The sequence below is a fragment of the Tachypleus tridentatus genome, chromosome 5 (genome assembly GCF_004210375.1).
Source record: "Tachypleus tridentatus isolate NWPU-2018 chromosome 5, ASM421037v1, whole genome shotgun sequence".
In the NCBI taxonomy this organism is placed as follows: domain Eukaryota; kingdom Metazoa; phylum Arthropoda; class Merostomata; order Xiphosura; family Limulidae; genus Tachypleus; species Tachypleus tridentatus.
The window spans coordinates 25122264-25141051 of record NC_134829.1 but is presented as its reverse complement, the minus strand read 5'-3'; the positions used below and the strand labels follow the sequence as shown (position 1 = coordinate 25141051).

The 18788-nt window shown below is 34.4% G+C and overlaps 1 protein-coding gene and 1 long non-coding RNA gene across 4 annotated transcripts in view; one reads left to right on the top strand and one right to left on the bottom strand.

Annotated features, from left to right (window-relative positions):
- The window catches only part of LOC143250748 (uncharacterized), an 83721-nt gene extending 74638 nt beyond the window's left edge, over positions 1 to 9083 (bottom strand). Inside the window, exon 1 of the long non-coding RNA XR_013028355.1 lies at positions 8475 to 9083. This is a non-coding gene — a long non-coding RNA (uncharacterized LOC143250748). The remainder of the gene's footprint in view (positions 1 to 8474) is intronic.
- The window catches only part of LOC143250745 (uncharacterized), a 130488-nt gene that overhangs the window by 91469 nt on the left and 20231 nt on the right, over positions 1 to 18788 (top strand). For all 3 annotated transcript variants that reach the window (XM_076501701.1, XM_076501700.1, XM_076501702.1), the window contains exons 2-3: positions 14538 to 14625; positions 16591 to 17360. In XM_076501701.1, coding sequence (XP_076357816.1) covers positions 14538 to 14625; positions 16591 to 17360 — 858 coding nt within the window. The remainder of the gene's footprint in view (positions 1 to 14537; positions 14626 to 16590; positions 17361 to 18788) is intronic.

The following is an 18788-nucleotide window of genomic DNA, read 5'->3' as shown; positions in this document are numbered from 1 at the left end:
TTCATTCAATGAAAAGTAAAACAATTCATTTCTACTAAACTGTCTTAATAATTCCACATAGGTCAAATGAAACAAATGTAACGGTCCGGCATGGCCAGGTGGTTAAGGCACTCGACTCGTAATCTGAGAGTCGCGGGTTCGAATCCCCGTCACACCAAACACTCGCCCTTTCATCTGTGTGTGAGGGGTTATTATGTTACGGTCAACCCCACTATTCGTTGGTAAAAAAGTAGCCCAAGAGTTGGCGGTGGGTGTGATGACTAGCTGCCTTCCCTCCAGTCTTACACCGCTAAATTACGGACAGCTAGCGCAGATAACTCTCGTGTAGCTTTGCGCGAAATTCAAAACAAACGAACGTTAACTGGAATGTTGTTAAAATTTGTGTTCCTGTTATGTCGGGCAGAGTAACACTGATAAAGCGACCCTCTGTTTTATTACCTACAAGTTTTAGGAACAGATAATTTCATATAAACTGACATGATGAGTAAAAAAATATTTTACTTTATTCGTTTTTTACAAACTTCGTCCTGTCATGTTTTGACTAGGCTCTTACAACCTGTTTGTTGAATCATTAAAATAAAAATAAATCCATGCTTAGTATGTGCGAGAAGAAGTGTAAAAGGTGTGTTATATCTCTTTAGTGTGTTAGTAACGTTTTTCCATAGGATATATGGAATATATCCTTATTTTTTCCAGGAACTGAATAACAACTGAAGTAACTTGCATCTGCTTGGTAGACTTTAGATGTCTATCAGTACCTACACGTAACGTTTGTCGTATTGTAGACTACGACAAACAGCTGTAATTCACATGAAATACATGATGATTTAAGCTTGGTGGTTACGGTGCTTGAGCTTGCAGGCCGAGGGATTGAAACCCGTCGTCGAACATGTTCGCTCTTTTAGCCAAAAATACATTATAATGTAACAGTAAATCACATTTTCTGTTCGTAAAGAACAGTTCAAGCGTTTGCAATGGTTTGTATTAAGTATTTGTTTTCCTTCTAGTTTATCATTTCAAAATTTGGGACAGTTAGCGCTGATAGTTTTCGAGTAACCTTGGCGAAATATAACAGAATGAATAATACTAATAAATCTATTGAGGAGTTTAATTCAATATAATTTTGCATCGGTTAAGTTTTAGTCAGAGTAAAATATGTTATGGTAAAAAGGTGGATATGTAGTTCATATTATTGTTGTTGTAAACCTGCTTTCTGATAAACAGTACGACACTATTGGGCCTTGTATCTATAACAACTCTTCGTGTGTTCTATAGTGATTACGAAATATGCGTGATTTTTTATTTTTGCAATCTAAACAAGAGATTAAGATTAGGCCATTGGCTGCAGACATGTATGTCACCAAACATGTGAATCGAAGTTGTATTCAAAACTGCGACTTAAGGTTAAATCTCTCGGGATTTGGGTAATCATATGTACCCTGGAGGGTCAGGTGCTCTTTGACCTCTTCCTCCTTCCTTTACTTATATGGTCATGCAGTGTTGGTTGGTGTGATTACTGCTTTAGGGCCAGAGTGGGCTGAATTTCTCCGGCCCTTTTCAGGGCAATGTCCATGTACTGGTTTCATATATTTATAAATGTTATTTGCTCCATCAATAGGAAGTCTAGTTTGATGGTGGTCTCTTCTCCCACTCTCTCTATATTTATTGTTATTTTTTTTTTTTCCACTTATTTATTTTTGTGTTTAAAATATATATTGATCGGGGAGAGGTGTTTAGGACTATCTTCATCGTGTATGAAGTACATGTCTAGTTCGCATAATAATTCAATTTTTCATCCAATTTTTATCAAAATACGTCATTGTACTATGTAGGAGTCTACCTGCTATGGTTGGTATATTTTAATATTTGTGTATGAAATTAGTGGGGGCGTTATCTACTGAACCCTTACCTTTAGAGATTTAAAGCCAACCTATTAAGTAATACATGAGACAGAATGTTTTTATTTGAATAGATTTTTTTCTTCGTGCCAAAAGTAGAGAAACTATATTTGATAGAATAACATACTTAAATTTTATGTTGTTTTTTTAATTTGCTTGACTGATAGATCTTTACAACCTACAATTAGGTGTCAAATTTTATCTAAGTATAAATCGCACGAGGAAAGGTATTCGACAAAACATTTTTGTAATTTTGACCAAAATGATTGCGTACACCGACGCTAAAAGTTACATGATCAACTATTGGTTTGATATTTTTACTGAAGCTTCACCTGACAGTAAAGGTCGACCGGTTTTAGTTCTTGTCATTCGGATTAAAGGCGGCTAACTCACAGTAACAAACTACAGGGTGAAAACACGTGCAGATACGCAAGTACTGATTAGGCCAAGGAAACTAGGTTAGCAGTTTCCAACTCTAGTTTTCAAAAGAATCATACTGGTTATTACTGATTATTCATTGTCAATTTTTCTGCATACATTTGCTAAATTTTATGAAATTTTCATAATTAAAGAGCGTTTAGTGTCACGTGATATATAGCTTAAGCAATTAGCATGAATAATCATGCTTGATACGGCTGTACCGTGGGATGATGAAAATAAACTGTTAATCTAGTTTCTATTATGGCACTTATTTGGAAGTTATTAGCACCAGTTTAGAGAGTGAAACTACCAACATATGTTTTAAAGAATCTGGTCGGTCTGTAAATTATAGGTCTGTTACAAAAATAGGGTTACAATCTTAAAACTAACGTTGGTTACTAACGAATGTCACTTTTTAGTTTCCGTAGTTTTTTAGTGTGTATTGACAAAACGTCATGATATCTGATCATGACTCATTAAGTGTGAAAAAAAAGGTGCGGCTAAAAGGGACTGAACATGCGATTTAACAGAATGAAATCAAAATTGGCGGTCAAACTTGTAGCTACACTGATAGCATCAAATACTCATTAGTTAGCAAGGCCACGTATTTTGTTTTGCCAATCATCGTGCCCGAAGTTGAGGAACAAACACTGTCCAGCTAAGTAATGAACGAATAGTTGTTGCAAAAGTATTATCAATGCTGTGTGGTTACCAGTTTGTTTTAAGAATTTCGTACAAAGCTACACGAGGGCTTTCAACGCTAACCGTCTCTAATTTAGCAGCGTAAGACTAGAGGGAAGGTAGCTGGTCATCACTACTCACCGCCAACTCTTTGGTTACTCTTTTACCAACGAATAGTAGGATTGATTGTCACATTATAACATTCCCACGGCTGAAAGGGCGAACATGTTTGATGTGATCGGGATTCGAATCCGCGACCCTCAGATTACGAGTTGAGTGCTTTAACCACCTGGCCATACCATGCCAGGCCAGCTACTACCTTTACCGCCAATTTTGTTTTAATGCTTTTAAATCGCATGTTCAATCTTTATTCACACCTTTTTTCACATTAAAGTGTTTTTTATTAGATTATTAAAAACTGTGTATGTTTTCATACACTTTATCCAACTATTATAAAAAACTGTTCGTATTTTTATACAGTTTACAGAGTATTATTAAAAACTATTCATATGTTTATACATTTTATTGAACTATTATTAAGAATCGTACAAAAGTTTATATATTGTACTCAACCATTATCAAAAACCGTATATATTTTTAAACACTTTATCCAACTATTATGAAAAACTGCACGGATTTCCATGCAGTTTATCCGATTATTACTAAATACCGTATAATTTGTATACAGTTTATCCAAGTTCACTGTGTCGGTATTTGGGTATTGATGTTGTTAAATACCCAGGAGGGTCAGGTACATTTGACCTCTTCCTCCCTCCCGAACGATTATAGCGTCTGTCTTTAGGGTGTTTTTTTTTGTTTTTTTTAAGCTTTGGGCCAGAGTAAAAGTATAACATCATACTCAGGCCCATTTCAGGGCTCAGTCCATGCATGGACGAACAAGAAGTTTGTTTGTTTTTTTTTCCTTTTATTATTTCTCTTGTGTTTTTTTTTCATTTTTTATTTTTTTTTATTTTTTTTTGTATTTTCATATATATATATATATATATTTTGTATTTTTCTCCTTTTTCTCGATAGAGAGAATGCTACTACTACTTGTAGTAACACACACACACAAAAAAGAAAGTAATAATTATTATTATTATTCAATACTTGAATAATAATTCAAAAAGAGAAGAAAAAAATGATTAAAAAAGAAAATAATAATTATAAAAATAATAAAAAGAAACAAGGACTAAGTGTCTAGTGCATAGTGGCCAGCTTGTGTTACATTTCTTAAATATATGTTAAAAGGGGAGAGGTATTTAGGACCATTTACATCATGTACGTGATATCTGTCGAGATCACATATTAAGTCATTTTTATGCCAATTCTTATTGAAATATTTTAGAGAATTATGCAAGAGTCTTTCAGATATTGTATCTATGTTTGCATACTTGTGCATGAATGTGGTTGAGGTGCTACGTGGTACTTTATATGCTGAAGTTAGTACTGAATTTTGTATACGTTGAAGTTTCTGTACATGTGTGGGTGCTATGTTAATCCAGGCTGGTGATGCATATTCTATTGTTGGTCTAATGTACGTTTTGTAGATTTTAAGTATGTTGTCTGGTGATGTTCCTTGGATTTTACCTGAAAGACTTCTTGCATAGTTTGCTCTTTTCCAGATTCGTAACAGTACATTTTTAATATGTGGTAACCACGTTAATTTTGAATCATAGGTTAGACCTAGAAATTTAGCAGAAGTAGCAGTCAGTAAAAGTGATCCATTCATATAGAGTTTTGGTGGATCTTTTTTTAGCTTATTCAGTCTGCTGAATAATATGACTTGGGTTTTTGGAATATTGATTTTGATTCTATATTTCTGGCAGTATTCTTCGATGTTATTTAGGACTGGTTGTAGGTTCGTTGCTGCTATTGACGGAGTGGAAGCACTTTTCCAGACTGCTACATCGTCAGCGAACTGTGATGCATAACCTAAATTTAGGTCCGACAGAGGCATATTACTCACGTACATGATAAATAATATAGTGCTAACAACCCCTCCCTGCGGGACTCCTGCTTCGGGTGAAAAGGACCCTGAGTGGGCCCCATTTACATTTACTTTACCCATTCTGTTATCCAGGAAGTTGGACAGCCAGCGAATAGTTTCCTGGGGTAATGCCATTTCAAGTAATCTATGACGTAATCCATTATGCCACACTATGTCAAATGCTTTCTCAATGTCGAGAAAGCAAGCTACAGTGCATTCTTTTTTGTTGAAGCTGTCGGTAATTGATTCTATAAGTCGAATCAGGTGGTCTGTAGTTTGGCGGTTTTTTCGAAATCCGTTTTGAATTTCTGGTAATTTTGAATTTTCTTCTAAGTAAACTGACAGACGATTACTAATTATCCTCTCTAATACTTTGCCAATACAACTGGTTAAGCTAATCGGGCGGTAGTTGTTTGGTTTATTCGCTGGCTTTCCTTCTTTCTGGAACATTAATATTATTACTTCCTTCCAAGAAACGGGGATATATCCAGCTGATAGTGAGAGATTAAATAACGCTGTTAGGTGTTCATATAATCTCTGAGTGCCTTGTTTTAGGAGGATAGCTTGAATACCATCTTCTCCAGGGCCTTTGTTTTTTGTGTTGTTAATAGCAGTTACGGCTTCTGTTACAGTGATATGTTTTATCAGTTGATGAGTGCTCCAGTCTTTTGTTTTTTCTTGGTGAGTAATAGTGTTGACTGGAAATTTAGGTGTAAAAATGCTTCTGTTTTGATCAATAAAGTTTGTGACAGTATTATAAAAGTATCTGTTCATGTCTGGTTCATGATGTGTCTTGAACGTGTTTTCTAGGTGTTTTTTAAATATCTCGGCTTTTTCTGTGTTAGTGTATGCTGTTTCTCCATCCAGTTCCAGTGGTGGATATACTGTGTTTGTTGTTCCTGTGTTTGTAAATCTTTTCAAGTGTGTCCAGAATTGTTAAGGATCAGTTTTGTGATTTAGATAGGAACAGAAGGTGTCCCAGTTTTCTTGTTTCTGTTGTCTGATTAAGTTTCGTATTTTATTCCTTATTGTGTTTATCTGAGTTTTAAGTGTGGGGTTGCGATTTTGAATGTACTGTCTGCAGAGTATACGTCTGTTTTTAATTAAGTGTATTATATCTTTATGTGGTTGCCATGAATGAGTTGTTGTGAAGTGTTTTTGTTTCGGTATCGAGCTGTTGGCTGCATGTTTTAGACACTCAGAGATGATATGACAGTATGCATCTATATCTGATGCGTCCGCGGCAATATGTAGTACTTCGGGAGGTAAGGTTTCATTTAATATAGTTTGGAAAACTGGCCAATTAGCTTTGTTGTAGTTCAGTTGGTCTTTAACTATGATTTTATTTAAGTGGGGGGTGAGATTGAAGATACACCAAACTGGGAGGTGGTCACTATCCAAATCGTGACCAACATGAAAATTTACGAATTTGCGACTCATATTTGATGAACACAGGCATAGGTCCAGTATTTCACTGGTGCCGTGTGCGTACGAGATATGTGTCGGTGTTGCATCGTTTAATAAAGTCATGTTTGATTCATCCAAAAATTGAAAAAGTAAATTGCCATTTGCGTTTGTACTACGACAGTTGAATGCTATATGTTTACTGTTTAGGTCGCCGATAATAATAAGATTACAATTGCTATTATACAATATATTCAATAGATTTACATCTAACACTGTACTAGGCGAGCAGTAGATGTCCGCCACAGTAACGTCTGTATGATTTTTTACATTAATAATTATTGATTCATTACTGGATGGGATACTAAGTTCCTGAACTATAAGTTCAGTCTTATACAATAATAAAATACCTCTGTTTGGATCTCTATTATCCTTCCTGTCATGTCTAATAATGGAGTAGCCGTTTAATTTGAATCTATGGTAGTTATATAGGAGAGTTTCACTAATTATAGTTACATCAGGTTTTATGGAGTTTGTTGTATCTTCAATCTCATGTTTCTTGGAAGCAAGAGCACCCTGGATATTGATGTGTAGAACTGTGAAGGTATCCATGTTTAGTAGAGTTTATGATGGAGGTTAAAATTTGCGGCAAGAATTTGTGTATGTTTTTCAATATGATTTTAACTATTATGTCTGTGAGACTGTGGATACAGTTTATCCAGCTTGTTTGTTTGCTTGATTTGAATCTCGCGCAAAGCTACTCAAGGGCTATCTGCGCTAGATGTCCCTAATTTAGCAGTAGACTAGATGGAAGGCAGCTTGTTATCACCACCCACCGCCAACTCTTGGGTTACTCTTTCACCTACGAATAGCGGGATCGGCCGTAACATTATAACGCCCCCACGGATGAAAGGGCGAGCATGTTTATCCAGGTATTATTTAAAAAATATATATTTGTTATTAAGCACAAAACTACACTATTGACTATCTCTGTTGCGCTTGCCGCGGGCATCGAAATCCGTCTTTTAGCGTTATGAGCCTACAGAGTTGCCACTAGGCCACTGGGAAGCCTTACAGACGTAAACGCTAAACTCAAAGGTTCGATTTCCCTCGGACGACACAGCAGATATCCCAATATGGTGTTGTTATAAACACACACATGCAGACTCACATGTTAAAGAATAGCATAAGAATGAACTTACAAATGAAGAGAGAATAACAGACTAATGGTCACCTTTTGCAATTGACCTTTGTGTTACAATTACCAAATTCACAACTCCTCAAGTGTTGCCATTTCATCGCTCCCTAACATTATAAAACTGTCTTCTGTAGTTAACAATGTTACACTCTATCAGTAAGTGCGGTAATAAACAGCACAGAAGGTGCGCATGAGTTATAACCTATGGTATGTTTATTTGTAGAAGACACCTGGAAACGGATCTTGCTTATTCATTCTCTAGACAGAAACACCTGAACTTATAACAAAAATATATTTTCGGAACGATAATCTTATAAAGAAGAATGTTTCGTATTTTATATAAATTGGGTTTGGAAACGAGAATAAAACTGTTCATTCAGAATTTTAAAAAAACCTATTAATTCTAAACATTTCACTACGTTGTCAAGTAGTAATTGTTTCAAGCCAGTTAGTGGCACTATTTATTAAAAAAAAATTAAGTTGTAAGACCTAAGCTATCGGGCCCTATAAAATATCAGTTATACACATACACATTTTATATATTTGTTTGTGTATCATAAATTATACATTATGCTCAAGCAGAATAATAGATGGATTGACAGGCTTGAAATGAGATTCCTTTCCAAATTTCAAAAATACCAACTAGGTCATTATATTTACTCAAGTGACCCCGAAAAAACAACAACAACCTTTTCATCTTCAACTTAAGTATTACAGGATTATCACATACTTAAACTTGGTTTAACACTTACCAATATCAAAAGTCCATTCATAACAAAGCGGTTTAATATACAGTATTTCAGATTAGCATCTACCATCACCACAAGTCCACTCATTACGCTTTTAAAACTAGTTAGTAAAAATATTCCAAATTTACACTTACCGTTACTACAAATCCACTGATAACGCTCCTAAGAAACTAGTTAATACAAACTATTCCAAACTGACACTTACATCAAACTACTTAGTATGAATAAATCACTTCACAAAGAGGGTTTGGTTTATCTTGATAAAATAGGTCTAATATTTCATTTGTATAACGTCTCTGGCATGGTTTGAGCTAGTTTTACGAAATGTGGCACGTATGTCATTTGCGTAACATCCATGACAGAGTTTGTTCTTTTACAACAGTTAAGCACGCCATTTGCATAACGCCCTTACTAGGTTTGAGATAATTTTATGAGTGTAGTATTTCATTTGCGAAATATAACTCGAAAACTAAAAATCCACTTGGTTCTTTTTTTGTTGTTGTTGGATTTCGCCTAAAGCTATCTGATATGCTTAACATATGAAAAGCAACCAGCCTTCAACTCCTAGGCTACTATTTATAATGAAATACTGAATTAACCATCGCATTAAAACATCCACTTGGCCTAAAGGGCGAGTTTGATCTCGCGACCTTCTGATAACGAGTCGAGTACCCTAACCACCAGATCATGCAGGTTCAAAACCCACTTGGAAAGCGACCACTTTGTAACGATATTTCTATTTTAAACTGAGAATTGCTTCGTCATTTAGTGGACTTTAATCAGAGTATTTTTTTTTTTTTTGCTTAATGACTAGTCAAAATAATGTAGAAAACACGTTCTAGGCCTTTACGCATGCGCAGTTTAAACAAATGCACTTTCATAGTAATAATACAGTTGAATGACGTAGCTGTAACCGAAATATGTGGGAAAAAAATAAAATGATATGAGAATTATGTTAACGACTGAAGGTAACATTGGCGTTTAGAGCTGAGCTTGTGTTAAACAGAGATTCCAACTTGTATGAGCAACAAAATTCTGAAAGCCCTTTCTCTTTATTGCATGACACTATATATAAACAACGATTTTTCAATGCGTTTAGTACGTTAGATTTATTTAAAGGCTAACTAATTAATAAGTGATGAGTCAATTTTCAGTAATTTTGTAACAAGCTGTTTTCATGGAAACAAATTTATGTTTGGAGGTAGAATACTACATTTATTTCTTTTTATTGTTTTACTACTAAAATATAAAGTTATTTGTTGATAGTTTTGGTTTGTTTCTTTGGCCTAATGTGCATGAGACACCATACAGCTTGAATTTCCTGTTACAGTTATTGATAAAAAGTTGTTGACTGAGCCCAAGACACAAACGCGTGTAGTGTCTATACTATATTTTCTATGCAGTAACAAACACCACTTTTGTTTCTATAGTTCACTAAGAAAGATTTTTTAAGTATTATTTTCAGAGTGAAAAGAAATTTGGCGATTACTTGAAAACCTATATTCTCTAATAATAAAATGATAAAAAACATGAATTGAGCCGTTTTCGAGAGGTGGAATTTCCTTCTTCAGAGAGGAACTGGTTTCTAGCTTGGGTTATATGGTTTTTTATTGTTTTGTGTCAAGATTTCTCGACCTTAGCGCTTTTCTGACATCATGAATATTCTGTGATAATGTCTTTCAAGTGAACGGTAATAACAAGCAGGTATGTAACTCTGTACGTGCACGAGGGTGTCACGATGACTCATTAATCTCATTCAATGACTTAACATTAATTTCTTCTCTGTCATGTTTGTGCCATAAGCGACAACCATCCCTTTCCTGCTTGCTTATTGGAACATTTTCGTTTTGAAGATGAAAGCTTGCTCTTCGTTCAGTACGATCTACATGTAAACTTTGTACAAAGTCTGTTCATCATAAAATATCTGATACTCGTAGTTATTAATGCTTTACAGCGTTAAGAAATACCGTGTGTAGTATATATATATATAGATATACGTATCTGGAAGCTTTACCATACTGAGGTAAGAACATAAGAAAACGTGTGTTTAGTTGAAATTATTTATCGAACGTAATGTATATATTCTTCTTGTCATAAATTGTTTATACTATCAATCAATGTTTTTTAAACGATGTTGACTTAATATCTCTGTATAATATTGCAAATTCATAGACATAGGGACTACCAAACACAAGATAACTAGTTAGAACAGATGTTTGTTTTAAAGGATTAATTTGTTTAGTTGAATAGTGTTTGGGTTTTAAATGTAATGAATTTATAATATTCATAACGACAAGGAAATCTACTTTTCCTGTATTACTACATGATAGCCAGTCTTCTTTAAATGCAACGATCTAACATTTTTTACAAATATTGTAACATCAACAATGATATTAAGTCGCTAAGAAACAAAGTAAAAGCAAGCCAAACACGAGTTTCGTTTCTTTAATCAGTTGTAAGCACCTGATGATACTAAATAAACACAGCGAAACGTAATTATTTTTTAAAGAATGGAAACTAAACTTTAATAATAAAATTACTTGTTTTAATCTTAAATGAAAACTTAATTTACATATTACAATTTCTTCTTTTCATATAAACATTCCATTCGTTCAAGACGCTAATCGACATAAATTCCAGTTATAAGTGATTAATTCTATTATTGTTGTTTCTCTTAACTAATGATATGTTGATTCTATATTTTAAACTATATTAGTTTGTACAATAAACGATGTATTATTGTTGTTATTCTTAACCAGTGATGTGCCAGTTCTATATTTTAAACTATATTAGTTTGTGCAATAAACGATGTATTATTGTTGTTATTCTTAACCAGTGATGTGCCAGTTCTATATTTTAAACTATATTAGTTTGTACAATAAACGATGTATTATTGTTCTTATTCTTAACCAGTGATGTGCCAGTTCTATATTTGAAACGATATTAGTTTGTAGTATAACCGTTATATTATTGTTGTTATTCTTAACCAGTGATGTGCCAGTTCTATATTTTAAAGTATATTAGTTTGTAGTATAACCGTTATATTATTGCTGTTATTCTTAATCAGTGATGTGCCAGTTCTATATTTTAAAGTATATTAAATTCTAGTATAACCGTTATATTATTGTTGTTATTCTTAACCAGTGATGTGCTAGTTCTATATTTGAAATGATATTAGTTTGTAGTATAACCGTTATATTATTGTTGTTATTCTTAACCAGTAATGTACTAGTTCTATATTTGAAACGATATTAGGTTGCACTATAACCGATGTGTTACACTATGTAACACAAATCTTGTTCCTGAATGTTATGTGTTATTTCTTAATTGCTTATGTTGTAAAAGTACAGAAAATGGCCATTATTCCCTTCAAACTTTGTTTTTGTGACCTGAATATTGAAATTTAAAAACTAACCTATTTTCTATGTAAAAACAGGCAAATTTGCACATTTTCACTTATATAAGGTCTGAATAAAACAACATATGAATCAAGATTTACATGTATTTATACTAAAGTTAAACAAAAATGTTTAGAAGTGAGTAGTTTTTCGAGATTTGCGACTGTAATGTAAATCACTTTCACGTATCAGCCTCCAAATATAGTCTCCCATCATGTTTTCGTTATACGCTCCTTGGTAGCGGCGTTCAAAGTCCAGTATATCTTGGTGGAAGCACTAGCCTTGCTCCTCTGAGTATGCTCCCATGAACTCCTTGAATTTAGCAAGATGAGCGTTAAGGATATGGACTTTCAGGGACATTCTGCATCCTATTTTGCCGTAGTTCTTCACCAGAGCCTCAACCAGTTCCACATAATTTTAGGCCTTGTGATTGTCCAAGAAGTCCCGAACCACTGCGATAGAGCTGCCTCAAGCTTTTTTTTTCTTTCCAACTGAGCTGCTTGGGAAATTTTGTGCACTTCAGGATCTTCTTTATTTGTGATCCAACGAAGACACCAGCTTTGACCTTTGCCTCAGACAGCTTAGGGAAGAAGTCTTGAAGGTACTTGAAGGCTACAGACTCTTTATCAAGAGCTATGACAAATTGTTTCATAAGACCCAGTTTTATGTGCAAATGGTGAGAAGAACACCTTCTGGAGGTCCACTAGTGGCTTACACTTAACATTGTGCCTCCCCACAGAGAACTCGGTCCATTGTGGCCAGTGCTTCCTGTTATAGTGTATTGCGGTGTCCCTGCTGTCCCAAAGGCAAAGATAACAGAAAAACTTGGTAAAGCCTCCTTGGAGACCCATCAGGAATGTCACCATTTTGAAGTCTCCGATAACCTCCCAGCCATACTCATCATACTTCAAGGCTTCTAGCAAGATCTTGACTCTGTTGTATTCTTCTTTGAGGTGCACCGAATGAGCCAGGAGAAAGTTCTACAACATTCTAGAAAGTTCTTGAAAATTTTTGTAAGTTAGAGAAAATTCTCTATCAGCTACTTAACACTGAATTTACCTGGAATGTTCTGGAAAATGGGTAAATTTGAAAATTTCATTATCCAGGTCACAAAAGCAAAGTTTGAAGAGAAAATAGGTCTTTTCCATTTACTTTAGGCATAAGCAATTGGGAAATAATAACTTCTGCCCAGGAACAAGAAGAAGTAAAAATTTTGTTATATAGTGTTATTGTTATTATTAATCAGTGATGTGCCAGTTCTGTATTTGAAACGATATTAGTTTGTACTATAACCGTTATATTATTGTTCTTATTCTTAACCAGTGATGTGCCAGTTTTATATTATAAATCACATTGTTTGTTTGTTTGCTTGTAGTTGAGCACAAAGGTACACAATCTGTACTTTTAGTCTTAACGGTAATGCGTTAGTTCTATATATTATATATTTTATTCTCTTCTGAACGCATTTGTTACCAATTAATGTTCAATTGGTAAACTTTATTATTAGTATTGTTTTATTGTTAATTCTTTTAGCCATTGCTCCAGAACTTTTAGATTTTTATTGCTATGAATATTATATTTAAGACGATAAGAAATATTATTTTTGCCTTTTGATTAAAGACCTGTTATTAGATCCAACGTTTTGTCATTTTGGCTTCATTATGTCTCCACATAGAGACATGCTGTTTTATGTTGTGTCTGCTTCTTCCAATCGACTATCATTCTTTCATTTATCAGAGTATTGACATAAATTTGACAGGATTATACCTTGGTCCAGTATATCTGGATAACTGTTCCATTTTTTTATTTAAGTCTTTTTAAGAGTCTTATATGGTCAAAGGTAAAAACCACCCAAGAATGTACATTTTGGGCACCTGTGTGATCATATTCACAGCAGTCAAGATCAAAATTGTCACAAATATAAGTACTGATGTTCCTAACACCTTAACCTACACAAAAAGTTGAATTTGTTCATACTGAGTGTTTATAGGTTGATCAGAACTAACAAAAAAAGTTTAGGGGTTTCGACTATTACTCTGCCGTATTTCAGCCAATTTACACAGGATTCTGTACAAAAATACTTTTCTTTACATGTCCCATACATATACATACTAAAAGGTGGAATGTTGCTGTTTTTGGTCATTTTAGTGAGTAAGAAGGTCACTCAAAACATAACTTAAGGAATGTTGGCTTTGTTTTTTTGCCATATTTTAACCAATTTACCTAGAATGTAATACATAGGTACGCTTTGTCAAAGTGTTGGCTTTGTTTTTTTGCCCTTGGCTGTGGTTTCGCTAGATAGTAGATAGGGACAGTGGGAATCTCGTTAATCCATTCATGCACCATACCCCCACCTAAAATGAAGGGGGGATGTATACCCCCATCCCCCCAAAGATCTACGCCCCTGGTACTAAGATACCTTCTTGCAGGTCCCAAGCAGTAATATGAACAGTTTTCGATTATTTTATGTTCTTCACGATTTTTCTGGTGTCGAAACTGGTCATGTTAGGATTGCGTGGAGAACACATGTTGCACTCGCCATCGAATGCTGGTTTCTTCAGTTAGGGATAGTGTTACATGAACCATAACATTCTATTATTTTAATATTTTAACATAACTTACTATATCATTATTGTCATTTTAAGAGTGAAAGATTCATTATTTTCTTTCGCAGTGTTATTGCATCGTAAATATTGTTTTTTTTTTGTTCAGTTTGTATATAATGTTTTGTTACTCAAATTCGGTAATTATTTCTAGAATAAATATTATATATATAATAGAAGATTTTAATATTTTTAGATTTTTACTGATCTCGGAAAAGGAGTGAGGTTTCCAACCCACAACGATAGGATAGAATCTGTAAAACCTACAGCAATATTTTATTTTGGTAAGTAATTACTGCCAGTACGCTTAGAACACTTTTTATTAAAATAATCTTTTCGCTGTTGTTTATGATGCATTAATTTATAAATATAGCCAAATTTCACCGCTCTGAAAAAAGGTATTCACCTATTTGGAAAGAAGTATGTTTAAACAGATATTTCCTGCTAATTTTAATAGTTTGGATTACCTATAATATATTTATTTACACACTAAATTACTAAACCTGTATTTTAGAACTTGCAATGTAAAACCAGGATTCACTTCCCTTTCTTAGACAGAAATCAAATACGTACCTTTACTTTAAACAAATAAGTAAGAACAGAATACGTTTATTGGTTTAACACGTTTCAAGAAGTACGAGAATCACATCAAAGCTTCTGTAAAACTGTGAAGCAGAACTTATCAAATAAAGAGCTGTAACGTTACAAACAAAACAGTAAAGAAACAATTAATGAAATGATTCTCAGTTTCAGTCCGACTGGCATACTCGAGATCATACTAAAATTCTGTACTTAATAATAAACAAATGTTGTGACTTTCAGTAGCTAAATCGGCTAAGTATATTTCTTCGTTCTTTTGTTTTAAATTTTAAGCATTTTCTAGAAAGCTACGTAAAGAATTACCCGCTCAAAACGCTGCTAGACTGGCGGGGAGGAGCTATTAATAATCACCAATTCTTGGGCTTCTCTTATTTGCCTGATTATTGCAAGTTAACCATCATTTGTGTAGCCTACTCATAACTCCAACCTGCAGAACGTGTTTTGAGGTAAAAGAACATTTCGGATCCTGTTAACCAGTAAGTCAAGCCAGTCCACTTGACCAAATATGTACAGGTTCAAATCTCTGTCAGCCCAACTCAGTTTTCACTTCTTCAGGAAATTTAAAATCGGGGGTCAATATAGCATCCTTAAAATTCTATAGTTAGGAGTACTGGGCACAGTAAATAACATGCCTTTGAAAAAGCAAAGTTTGGTAGTATTTTCCTTTAGCCCCCCAGTGGCTTAGCGGTATGCCTGCGGAGCCACAACGCTAAAAATCGGGTTTCGATACCCGTGGTGGGCAGAGCACAGATAGCTCATTGTGTAGCTTTGTGCTTAGTTCAAAACAACAACAACTTTCCTTTAATTTATGCCCCACAATGTCACTTTACTTAAATAATCGCGTTATGTTCCAGTAGTAGTTTATATATTAGTTGAATAATATTTGTTACAAAGAAAATGTCTAACTAACAAATAACTATAGCGTAAAATATTGTTCTTATGCAATCTGATTCATTACTGTACGGGTCATTTTTTAAATTATTTACTAAAAGAACTTTCAAGATAAACAAACAAGAGCGTATGTGTGTTTCGTTATAACAAGGTCACAGAGGGCTATCTGCTGAGACCACCGAGAGGAATCGAACCCCTTGAATTTAGCGTTGTAAATCCGTAGACTTACCACTGTACCAGCGGGGAAGAAACAAACAAAAGACAGTAAAGAAACGTTACATGACATGTTTTTCAGAAATGTTTTGAAAGCAATTATACTTGTTTAAATCGTCTAAGACCTATTAGGAACTTGCTTTTCTTTTCAAATGAGCTAAATTTTTACCTGATACGGCGGTAAATCTAAGGGCTTACAGCGTTAAAATCTGTGGTTCGATTTCCCGTGGTGGACACAATAGACAACCAAACGTGGCTTTGCTGAACATGTTTAAGGTTGACAGATTATCATTTATTTAATTTTTATGGATATATATATATTAAGTCGGAATCGCATCTGTTAGAAATGTAATTAATTTATCAACATATTAATGTTGCTTTCCAATGTAGGGTAAGACGTTTTCAACAAGTTGCATAGGAAACAAAATAATGTGGCCACCATGTTCTTGTTTAGCCTAGACAGTGTTGGAAAGTTTTTGTTGTCCCATTCAAGTTTCATTAGTCTAACGTTAAATGCTAACTTCTTTTATTCTTTGGATTGACAGAGGGTTGTGACCCACATCTATGTGAACATCCTTTTGAAGCTACAGAGTTAGATCAGTATAACCAAGAAAGGTTCCCAAATTCCTTCCATTGTCTCCAATCGAGCAGAAAGTGCTTAGAATCAAGCTCTGGTACTCCACAATCGTTGCTAGGTTCTGAGCCTTACCAAACAATATACAATACAACTTGTTCTTCAGCATCCTCTGGTCTCTGTTTGTCCGAAGGGGGTAGAAGCTACGTTATGGACTACAACCAAGAAAAACTTACAAACGCTAGTTTATCCAGAGAAGACAGACGTGATAATGTTGGAAAGGAGGACAGCGGGCTTCATCATAAAAGTTCATCCTTAGATCTCAACAACAAAAACTTTATTTCATCAATAAACTGCTCACCAAAGGATGATTTGACATCAGCAGGTCTAACAGTTATGACTAATGCTATTAGTACTTCAGCATCGGCCACACCGATGCCGTTTCCTGAATTGCCAATAGGTGATAAACAGTTAAGTACCAGACACAAACATTGTCACACCATAAACTTTAGTAGAAATTGTAAGCACAGACACCATTGTACTAAAGCATCCTGTAGTTCTAATGGAGAATCTAGTTGTAACGAGTCTTCATTACCAGGTGACGAATGGTTTGACAGCGAGTATGATTCTATTGAAATCAATGGCACAGCGAAAAGAGAAAATACAGTGGACTGTGCTACGTCACTTGGGCTAGAACGTCGAAACAAGAGTAGTATGTTTGAAAAAATCCGGAATTTAACAGTAAGTAATGTGAAATTGCAATTTTCACTGATTTTTTTTATATAGGAATCAAAGCACCAAACCAGATAAAGAAAATATGAGCTATGCCTGATCTAGGTTTTAACACAATCAGTCACTAATAACAATGCACATTTGTCCAATTTACAAAATGGTGGCTCCTTATGTTCAACAACTATCGTTTTTATCACCAAAAAATTCCAAATGTTTAGCTAAAGGAATATTTAATTATAAACATACTAGAATAAATAAAGCAACGTGATCTTTCTTATCAGACAAATCATATGAGAAACTTCAACACTAAATCTTTATAAGAAATATATAAATCTGATGTGAAATTTTAACAATGACAACAAAATCCTTTTTATAGTACATATAACATCAGGAAATGGCTTATTGACGTCTTTATAACATTATGTACATGGAGGTAAAATTGAATTTTAAAAGACAGAGGGACAGAGGATGGTTTATATGTACACTGCAAGAACGTACTTTATAATCCAATAGCACTACTGTTGAAATACGAATGGGACAATCTTCAGAATATGTAAAAACGTACATATGTCACCCAATCCCCCTCCTAGTGTAAATGACACCAATAGTTACGTCAAGTAACTCTTTTTGTAAGCTCGTAAATTTCGCGCAAAGCTATGCGAGAACTAGCCGTCCCTAACTTAGCAGTGTAAGCTTAATCAAAAGGCAGCTAGTTAATACCATCCACCGCCAACTCTTGGAATACTATTCTACTAACGAAGAGTGGAATTGGTCGACAATTATAACGCATCTATGGCTGAAAGGCCGAGCATATTCGATAACCGGAATTTGAATTCACGATTCTTAAATTGCGAGTCAAGCGTCCAAAACCACTATGTTTTTGTAAGAAGAATGCAAGTGTTTGCTTATAGGTACTTAACGTATACGTTATTTATAAAATATTATAAATATTAAAACATTCATTACTTCATCTTCTAATTTTGCAACGCTAAAATCCGAGGTTTGATTGTCCGCGGTGACAGAGCGAAGATTGTGTAGCTTTGCTCCAAAAACAAACAAATGAAAAAATAACAATTAATTCCTTTATAACAGGTTGCTTAACTAATTTATAAGTTCATGTTTCTTATTACCTAAGACTCTATAAGTGTTTAATGTTTTTGAATTCCATTTGAAGGTAGGCCAGTTAGGTTTAAAGTTTAAACGTTATTACGTGTGAAATGGAAAACAAGAAGTCAACATTCCTCTTGACTTTTATTTATTTAGTTATTTACTTGTAACGTGCCCCCCCCCCCAAGTGGAACAGCGACATGCCTGTGGACTTACAACGCTGGAAACCGGATTTCGATACCTGTCGTGGGCAGAGTACAAATAACCCTTTATGTGGCTTTGTGGTTAAGTGTAAACAAACTTGTAATGTGTTTTAATAAATTAAGTTTT